The following is a 10,645-nucleotide window of genomic DNA, read 5'->3' as shown; positions in this document are numbered from 1 at the left end:
GGAGAGTGCTGGATTCTGCAGAGCGCTAACGAACACGCACACTACTGGCAGCCGACAGAATACCTTTCTGTTCGAGAACGCATCGCTGCATTGGATGACAGTTGGTTTATTTTTTTATTCTATGTATTTATTCTCAGAACCAGATGGGTTGTTATACCAACGCGTGCTGTCTCCCCAAATATAACAATATCGACGGAATGCTCGCTCGAACAGCCACCCCAGCGCGTCCTCCTTCATCAGAGAATGCCAGCGGAACGGGCGCTTCCATTCAAGACATTAACTGTCTATTTTCGGATACAAAATCCTGGGGAGCAGGCGAGCCCTCTGAGCCACAACTTAAATTTATGTGAGTTCTCCCAACTTCAAAGCAGCGGCGGGGTGATGTAGTTTGGCGTGGACACGTCGGCGATATCCGTGCAGCTGCGGTCTCTCCATCCTCGCCATTGGAAGGAAGCAGGTCGTCTGGTTACAGCTTATTCTGTGGAAGCATCTACGCGATTTGAGGAAGGAAGGGAGAGAGAGAGAGTGTGTGTGAGAGAGAGAGAAAGAGGGAAACGGTGGCGAGAATTAAGTGGGCCACCTATCGATTGATGGTTTATCTCTGTAACTCCTCCTGCGACAGCTGAAGAGTGCTGAGATCACGTGGGCCAAACCCACCGGCTTGAGATACATATGACCCAGCGATGGCTATATAAACCGGACACTTGTCCGATGAGAGTATCAGAAACTGGCCATTCGAGTCCAGGTCTTAAGCAGCTGACGGGATAGCACGCTTTAAACAGCCGAGTGCACACAGTTGGTCACCATGTCTCACGCCTGGGGATACGCGCCGCATAACGGTGAGCTTCGTGACAGTCTGCTGTTGACCTCGCGTTTTGACACTGCGTGTCCAGTCACTATGAAGGAGGGGTTGAATGGAATTTCATTTTTCACGCAATAATTCATAACGGAAGCTTTGTCAACCTCCGCGTTACTTAAGCTTTCTTTAAGTATAAACGCCAAGTGTAAAATACAGCATCGTTGTTGTAGTCCGTGCTGCAAGTTCACCTGTGCAAGAACTGAGAACTGCATTGCTCAAACAAAGTCTCAGAACAGCCTTGTGGATTTTTCTTTTTTGTTTTTGTAGCATTAAAACCACGTTAAACACCTGTTGATAATTTGTCACCAAAATGCACAAATGCACAACTGAATTCTGTTCCTTTCGGTCGAAAACGTTTTGACTTTATTTTGTCCCTTTTCTGTTTTTGTCTCCAGGACCGGACACATGGGCTAAAAACTTTCCCCTCGCCAGCGGACCGAGGCAGTCTCCCATTGACATTGTTCCCAGCCAGGCGCAGCACGACCCCTCTCTGAAGCCGCTGAAGCTGAAGTACGACCCGAGCACGGCCAAAGGCATTCTCAACAACGGACACTCCTTCCAAGTGGACTTCGACGACGACGCTGACAGATCAAGTTAGTCATTTGCAGCATTTTTTTTTATGGGAATGTCTCTAAATATGTAACCTATTATTACGGCCGAATTACCCTTTACTGGTCCCTTCAGGAGAGAAAAAACAGTTCGCTAAATGCTTCATCATTTTCATGCTAAATGAATAGAAAAATGAACAGTATTACAACCCTCGCGCTGTAACGCAGACGTAAATTATGCAGAGGCACGCGCTGTACAGTATGCACATCCAAGACGTGAAAATGTGTTATGTGGGATATTTTTATTGTCATTAATTTATAAGGGACATTTCAGAGACAGGTTACATAAACAAATTAATGCATTTGCGTACACATGGAGTAATAAATGACTTCCTATTACGCAGAGTGATATAAGAAGTATAAGAAGTAAAGTGGGCATATATTAATGCGCTGGAAGGCAGACGCGCAAAGGACCGTAAGCTGCAGGCAAGGTGAACGGCGCAAGGAAAGATGGTCATAACGCAAGAGCTTTGTACTGTAGAAATCTTGTTACATATTAACCCGGTAACGTGAAAGCCTGGGAAAACGTTTAGAGACCAAACACAGGGTTTAGCAATTCCATGCACTTTTTTTAAATTTATTATTTTTAATGTAAAAACATCGCAACCATTAAAAAGTCATGTTTATATATTGCATACATATATGATTTGTCGATAAACTGACTTGCCTCTGTAGGCGTTAGTTCAGAAACATGCGCCGTGTTAGGCTTTTGGTTTGAGTTTTTTTGCGCCCTGGGGAAGGTCATCGTCTTTTGTTTTTATATCCTCGGCAAGGGCGTCAGTTCATGGCCGTGGGTCTATCACGATACGTTCTGTTACTTTTCAGCTGTAGCTGTTGATTTTGACTTTGAAAACATTGCACAGAAATGAAGAGACTAGTAGGAAGTCATGTTTAAACGTGTTTAAACGGTAGTTCAGAGGTGTTTTTGTAGTAACCTGTGCGTCTTTTTGCCCGCACTGTATGTTGCTGGTTGCGGTTCACCCTTCCAGTATTGCTGGAATTCCAGACACGTGTTAAGAAATTTTCTTCATATTTGTTTAACCTTGTGATAGCATTGCTTTTCCCTTCTATTTTTGGTTTGAATCAGTCAGGTTAGGAATTTATTGTCCTTGATGATCCCAGACTTCATTTTAAAATGTTAAGAAATATATATGGATTGACATCCATATTTCATCTTTTTTAAGACATGTCTCGTCGCCTGGCCGTGGTGTGAATAGCATTTTTACTTATTGGCACATAGATTACAGAAATACGCAAAAAGAAGATACTGTAAATTTAAAAGTGCTTTCTTCCAGCATTTGCAGAAATGGTGTGCTCAGTACAGACCAAAGAAAAAGACTTACTCTTTGCCAACGAGCCTGATTGAATGAACAAGTGTTAATCACGTTAGCCACCTCAGCTGATCTGGCAAATAACTGCTAACAGCTCCCGTTTAGAGAGTGCTGTTTTAGAGCAAGCGAGCAACCTTGCGGTGACCTTGCTGTGTGTTTGTCAGGAAAAAAAAAAAAAGATATGTCGGTCTGCTTGTTAAAAAACATTAACTGATGCCGTTCCCGTGCTGAGGTTCTGGGCTCCACTGAATCCCAGCTGAGACAGTAATGGTGGCTGGAGGCGTCCAGCTCGAGCGCGTCAGTGTGCGCACCTGGGGGCTGCGTTGGAGTGCACTGTCAGTAGGAGCTTTAGCCTTGTTCTGCTCACTAAAAGCATTGGATTGAATGGGTCTGACTAAAGCTGACGTTCATTGACAGGGGAGAGAGCAGGACATCAGGGTTACATATGTGTACGCATGAATGCACACATACACGCACACACATATGCACACACACATGTCCGTGCACACACGTATGCACACACACACACATGCATGCACACACACACATGCACACACACATCCGCATACACACGCACACATGCGAAAACACACACACACACACACACACACACACACATATGCACACACACACACACACACACACACATACACTGACCTTCACTCTCTCTGTTCTCCCTCAGCTCTGACAGGAGGCCCGATCTCTGGGACGTACAGACTGAGGCAGTTCCATTTCCACTGGGGGGGCCGTGATGACCACGGCTCTGAGCACACCGTGGGGGGCACCAAATACGCCTGCGAGGTACCGACCCCCTCTACCCGCACCCCCTCTACCTGCACCCCCTCTACCCGCACCCCAGATCACATCATGTGATTGACAGGAGTCTTGACAGGAGTCCCAGGGAAACTTCAGTTTCCTTGATATCTGTATAGCATGTTACCCATCTGTTCCACTGGATGTTTGCTGAACCAGTTCAGGCTGTAGGCCCGGTGCTATAGGGAAGCTTAGCGGTGCATTTCACCCCCAGATGGACCTCAGTGCACCTCCAGTTGTCTCCTTATATCCTTATATAAGGTTCCCAGCACCAGATCCCTGCACTCCGGGCCCTGCTGCTAACCGCGCTATCCACGTGCTGGTCATTAATGTGTATGTGTTCTGTGCTCTCTAGCTCCACCTGGTGCACTGGAACACCAAGTACCCCAGCTTTGCAGAGGCCGCCAGCCAGCCTGATGGTCTCGCTGTGGTCGGGGTTTTCCTCAAGGTACGTTTCAGAACATACAGCCTTACTGCGCACACACACAAACACACATACACACACATTACCGCATGTCCATGGTTTTATAGGTGGTAAGATGGGGGAGGGTGTGGTTCAACAGGTTCGTGACCTCCTCCTCGCCCACTGGCTAGCAAAATTGTCTCCAGATTAGTGATTAGTGGAATCAGATAGTTAACTGCATGACTGAAATGAAAGGTTGTAGACACTGCGGCCCTCCAGGACCAGGGTAGAGTAGCCCTGCAGGCACCATGGCCCTCCAGGACCAGAGTAGAGTAGCCCTGCAGACACTGCGGCCCTCCAGGACCAGAGTAGAGTAGCCCTGCAGGCACTGTGTACGCAGTCTGTGTACACACTGTGTACATGCTGTGAGAAGACCCTGACGTTCATTCCGATAATTACGTGACCCTGGGGTCTGATCCGAGCTCATTAACACACCTGCATTCAGTGGCACTGCCCTCTCTCTGCTGTGTGAGGTCACGGGGTCACGCATTTCCTGATGATACCAAAGGGAAACTCCCGAGAAACATCCGCTGTACAACGAGATGTTAACTGATTTACAAACAATGACAAAAAAGCCAACATAATTCAGCCCACAGTAAATACAGTGGGTGGAGAACAATATCAGTAAAAGGGACAATAAGCATTACGCAATGAGGAAACCTGGATATCATATCATGGACTTGAAATGGACTGACAGTGAAAATGTTCATCGGTGCGGCCTCTCTGTTTCTCTCAGATCGGAGCAGCCAACCCCCGGCTGCAGAAGGTTCTGGATGCCCTGGATGCCATCAGGACTAAGGTAAGGCCTTGTCGATACCACCTTCATTCAGCCGAAGTGGCTGCTCTCTCCCAAGATTGTGGAATTATATGGTGAGATTTATAGGCTTTGGTTCCATGCATGTTTGATTCAGCACAACCCGTCCTCTTCTGTGTTACAGGGCAAGCAGACCACCTTCTCCAGCTTCGACCCCACGATCATGCTCCCTGGCTCTCTTGACTATTGGACGTACGATGGGTCCCTGACCACTCCCCCTCTGTTGGAGAGTGTCACCTGGATCGTTCTGAGGGAGCCAATCAGCGTCAGCTCCGCCCAGGTACAGTACAATTCCTGTCCAATCAGAGTCAGCTCTACCTACATTTACATTTACATTTATTCATTTAGCAGACGCTTTTATCCAAAGCGACTTACATAGGTTACAGTTCTTTACGATGTTATCCATTTATACAGCTGGATATTTACTGAGGCAATTGTGGGTTAAGTACCTTGCCCAAGGGTACAGCAGCAGTGTCCCAGCGGGGATCGAACCGGCAACCTTTCGGTTACGAGTCCTGCTCCTTAACCACTATGCTACACTGCCACCCCCTACCTAGGCACAGTACCCACCCTATCCAATGAGTGTCAGCTCCGCCCAGGTACAGCACATGCACATGTCAGTGTCAGCCTCAACCAGGGAATCACTGTAACAGTTTAAGAAGAATTCAATGTCAGGGCCGTCTACTCGGGCCAACCAAACACTGCCCCAGAGGCTGATTTTAAGATACTAATTTTCCAGAAAATTCTGAATAATGTGTGTGTGTTAGATGATCAGATAAGAGATAAGATGAAGTTATTCTAGAGTAGAGCTACAGTTGTCCTTTGCTAGGCTGACTCTTCAGTTTAGCAGAACCTTTGTCAATAGCAACTTCATAGTTATTGGTACACGTGTGCGCGCACACACATTAATACACACACACACACAGACATAATGAATGAGGGGTCATAGTGGTTGAAGGCACACATTAAATGTTTGACTTATTGTATGAAATGAATAGAAATCAACAGGCTCTATTTGCAAATGCATTGACAAGTATGCTTTCCTAACATCCCACGTCAAAGGACATTAATCAATCATAAAGTCAAGCTGGCTTTTTGACAAACAGCTTTCTGATAGCATGGAATAGTCCTTTACAAAACTAATTTGGTAGACATTATGGCAGTTGTTTTTCAATTGAAATTGGTAGTAAGAGGGGAAAGGCCTTAAACAAAGAAGTCATTGTTGCAGGTCCTGGTATATAAAAGTAAGTAAATGGCCAGGGTTGAGGGATGGCTGGCTTTGAATGAGGCTGTGACGTGGAATCCAACAGACTCATAATGAGCAGCCTGCATTTCCCCATTTCAGGAGACCCCACTTTGGGTCTGTGCAGCAGTCTGGAGTCTGAGGTGCTGTGTGTTTAAATAGAGTCTGTTACTAAACATAGTCATTTATGCTTGCGGTGAAGTGAGCTTTGTGTGGGGGGCAGGGACAGTGCTTCGTGTAATTAAGTCTGAACATTTGAACAACCGCTCTTTCTCTTTCTTTCTCTGGCTCTATTTCTCTCTCTGACTGTCTCTCTGTTTCTCTGTCCCTCTGCCCTCTGTCTCTCCCCCTCCCTCGCCCTCCCTTTCTCCCTCTCTCTCTCTCCCCCTCCCTCTCTCTTCTTACTCCCCCTCCCTCTCTCTTTCTCTCTCTCCTCCTCCCTCCCTCTCCCTCTCCTCCTCCCTCTCTCTCTCTCTCTCTCTCTCTCCTCCCTCCCTCTCCCTCTCTTTCTCCCTCTCTCTCTCCCTCCCTCTCTCTCTCTCTCCCTCCCTCTCCCTCTCTCTCTCTCTCCCTCTCTCCTTCCCTCCCTCCCTCTCACTCTCTCCCTCCCTCCCTCTCTCTCTCTCTCTCTGACTCACTCTCTTTGCCCTGGTGCACTGTCTCCTGTCCTTAAATGACGCAGTTGGCCAGTTGTGCGTGTGGCTTGTGAGCGTGTGGCTTATCACAGAGACTTTTCAGCGTTTTGGCAAGCCGCACTCTGAAACAGGGCGGTGTGAGGCCTAGGTGCCCTCTGTAATGCTAGATTACTGTATTTATCTAAATGCTGCGTAATGCCCTCACAGTCGGAGTGATCAGCGTTTACATCAACAGCAGTGGAGCTCACAAGAGCTCACTCCTACATGGACCGGATCCCACTGCTGTTCACTGGGCATGGTTTAACTGCCTGCCTGTGGGTCAGATGGCTTTTCACGCTGGAACTCTGGAGAAACCGCACAGTTTAGCTGTGCATTGGACATCCTGTCAGCGCAGTGCCCAAGATAACATAAACCTCATCCTAAGTTGGTAAGAAATACCTGTTTGAGGCTGAGCCGCCTTCCTTCCTCTGACCCAGAGACCTGGTTCTGAACCCAGGCCACTTCCTCTTCGTCTAGTTCGCGCTTAGGTGAAAACCGGCTCTCCTTGTCAACAGAATCGAGACTGACATCTGAGCGGGTCTCCAAGGTGATGCGTGCACACACAGCCTGGGTGCAGAGTCATTGTTTCTCCTGTTTGCGCTCAGAGGAACGCAGACGGGGCCTTTGTGTGGCGTCTCTATGCCAGGTTCCAGGCCTGGGAGGCGCGGGCGGGACGCGGGCGTTGGGGTGAGGTGCTGATAACTGGGCGAATGCGCCAGCGTTCTGCAGCAAGGGAGAGGAGAGGTGAACCCGCCTGCCCACAGTGGCCGCCGCGGGGCACAGAGACGGGGCGGTGAGGGCGGCCTGCACCCCCTCTGTGCTTCCTGTGGCTTCGGTTCTCACGGTTTTCGGCGGTCCCGCACCGTGCCCGTCTCTGTGTTCCCACGCCAGCTTGTGCTCGGGTGCACAGCGACCTGTTATCACAGGGGGCGTTTCTGAGGTCAAGAGGTGAAGAGGTCAGAGCATTTAGCCAGCCCCTCCGTATAGGTTGTTGTGATGGTTAGCATGCAGCGTTGATGCTGACTTACCTCCTGCTCTGGTTCTCCATGACAGACTCGATTCTCAGCAGTCCACATGAGGCTGTAAACATGAGACCGCAGTGCCGTATGAGCCCGTCCTTTCACCAGGAATGATTAGAAGAGTGCTGATTTGTTCAATCACGACTGATTTACGAAACTCACTGGCGGTTCGGTCAGGCTGATCAGGCGATCGTCCGATAATGCCTTGAAATTGATTGACAGCAGAAATTGATTGACGCCGTGACGCTTTGTGGGCACAGGGCCTACAGGAAGTCCTGTAGCTGCCAATCAGGACCCAAAAGGGGGGCGTGGCCACCATCACCAACAGCAGACAATCTGATTGGACAGTTTTGACATGTTTGTGCCGTTGGTTTGCTTTCATGTCTCCCTCCAGTGTAAATCCGTCCTGTAATGCTCGTGAGATGCACTCGGCTGATCTGGGACCAGCCGGTGGTCGTATACGCCTCAGACTCCCTTCTGACACCCAGAACACCAGTGTCAGAGCCAAGGACCCAAATGAAAGAGACACATTTTTATCCTTCTCTCTCCACCTCTCTCTCCCAGCCTCTCTCAAAGAATTCAGACTGGCTTTAGCGTGACAAAACACAGCCTATGGTTATTGGTTGTCTTTCTCCCTTCCTGAATCTCTCTCTCACCTACTCAAGCGAGCGCATACACACACACACACACACACACACACACACACACACACACAATTTATGTAGAAATATTCAATGTGCTGATCACAGGAAATCATCAAGAGTAAGGTTTTTTTTTTTTAATAAAGTTGCTTCACAGATGTGGGCGACACATAATAGAGGATGTGGTAGAAATATCACACATCTTGTTTTGTTTTTGTTTTTTTGTGTTTTAGTTTGTGATAAATGTGATCCTGAAGATGCTGGGGGTTACTGTCTCATACCATCCTGACTGATGTTCTTCCTCTCCCTCCATCTTCCCCTGTCTCTCTCTCTCTCTCTCCCTCTCTCCCCTTCTCTCTCTCTCTCTCTCTCTCTCTCTCTCTCTCTCTCTCTCTCTCTCTCTCCCTCCAGATGGCTAGATTCCGCAGTCTCCAGTTCGGCGCTGAGGGGGAGGCTGCGTGCCCCATGGTGGACAACTACCGCCCCCCTCAGCCGCTGAAAGGCCGCAAGGTCCGTGCCTCCTTCCAGTGACCACGCCCTGCCACGCCGCCTACCCCAGCACCCCCACCCACCTCAGGCACCGACCCCCAGGTCCCGCACCCCAGCCCCAAGCCTACCAGCTGCAGCTGTCTAAGAAATCAGTTCCAAAATAAAAGCTTGCTGGGACCTTCTTTGCTGTTCCCGCAGTGTGACGCTCACCAAAGCCATTATTGTGGTTATTCTGACTCAGTCCTGGTCATTCTGTGTGGCTCTGAGGGGATTTTTTTTTCTTCTGTTGTTTAGTTTTAATCCGGTCTAAATCTGGAGCGACAGATTGACCGAGCATTTTTTAATCTGGTGCCAATTTTTGTAGATTGCTGTGTGATTCCGTGGATCTCCTTCAGAGCTCAGTAAAACGAAACAACCAGCGGAAATCAGAATAAATAAAGGCACAGATAAACAAAACCACACAGCTCGTGCCACACCACCCCCACGACCCCCACGACCCCCACGACCCCTGCCCCAAGATGGTGGCGCTCCTGTGCTTTGTCCAGTTCCATAATCTCTTACCGCCAACACCAGGACTCGCGCGGGATTAACAGTACGCAGCAGCTATTGGTTAACGCTGTGCCATACCAGCACCGCTTGGCCTTTTCAAATGATTCCCATCCTCCCTTCCAGCTCTTCCCTGTAGTACAGCGCACCTACAGCGCATCACACAGTATATTCACAAAACCTCCACGCTTCGTTTTTTTTTCCCTCGTTCTCATTACTGCCTCTTACAGCTAGAATGGTGTTGATGCTTTAGTCTGGCAGCCTGCTGGAAATGAAAGAAAAAAGCGAGATTTCAGTGAATCCTAAATCAAGTTTTGTGACTTAAGGCCCCTCTGCGCATCCTTGCTGTGTCTTAAAATAGCGAGAGAGTTTGTTATCAAAGAAGTCATGAGCGGCAGCCTGCCAGGCTGATGCCAACAGGGCACTGCTGTGCCAGGCTCACAGGAAAGCACATCATCGCTATGACGACGTCAGGGCCTCGGAGAGCGTCACTGAGCATTTTGGCCGCTATGTGGACCGGCAGAGTGCGTGTAATAGGGGCTAGCTTCTTCAGCTCCCTGGTAAAGATTATCCTTCAGATGTCTTGTTTTTTGTGGACAGACAGCCGTTTGTAAGCGAATCAAGAGGCACAATATTTAATATAATTACCGAGCAATATTTCATAAGCTGCACTGGGTGTGAATGGCTTCCTTTGTTTTTGTTAGTGCTGTGGCGTTTTGAGAGGAAGTGAGATTTTATCCTTTAAATAAATATATTTTAAGATTATGAGCAGCTTCTGTGTTTTTGTTTTGTTCCTTTAGGGCACATATATCAATATTATTCATGGCATTGTAACAATAAATGTAACAGTTACAGCACATATTTTTTTACATATTTCATTTGTGAGATATGGAAAAATGGCATATACTGCATACATGCATAAAAATATGTGCATAATATTGCACATATGCATGCAGAAAAACAATTGGTGAGCTTTGCTGGACATTTAGATGTCAAAAACATTTGGCACCAAAATATTTACTGCATTTTAAATGTAATGACATACATTTTCTGAAGGTGTGCAATTTGACAAGACATTGTGTTTTTCCTCTGATGTCCTTACACTGACTCAGGTTTAAGGGAAAAAATACAGCATCACTCAATAT

At 47.8% G+C, this 10,645-nt stretch overlaps 1 protein-coding gene across 1 annotated transcript; it reads left to right on the top strand.

Moving 5' to 3' along the window:
- Positions 1 to 10,265, top strand: LOC118771144 (carbonic anhydrase-like). The gene is made up of 7 exons (XM_036519035.1): positions 1 to 839; positions 1,255 to 1,452; positions 3,481 to 3,599; positions 3,967 to 4,059; positions 4,811 to 4,873; positions 5,013 to 5,168; positions 8,877 to 10,265. The coding sequence occupies exons 1-7, from the start codon at positions 806 to 808 to the stop codon at positions 8,994 to 8,996; spliced, it is 783 nt and encodes a 260-aa protein (XP_036374928.1). The 5' UTR covers positions 1 to 805; the 3' UTR covers positions 8,997 to 10,265.
- The last annotated feature ends 380 nt before the right edge of the window (positions 10,266 to 10,645 follow it).

The sequence above is a fragment of the Megalops cyprinoides genome, chromosome 24 (assembly GCF_013368585.1).
Source record: "Megalops cyprinoides isolate fMegCyp1 chromosome 24, fMegCyp1.pri, whole genome shotgun sequence".
NCBI lineage: Eukaryota > Metazoa > Chordata > Actinopteri > Elopiformes > Megalopidae > Megalops > Megalops cyprinoides.
The sequence above is the reverse complement of the archived record's forward strand: the minus strand, read 5'-3'. Positions and strand labels throughout refer to the sequence as shown.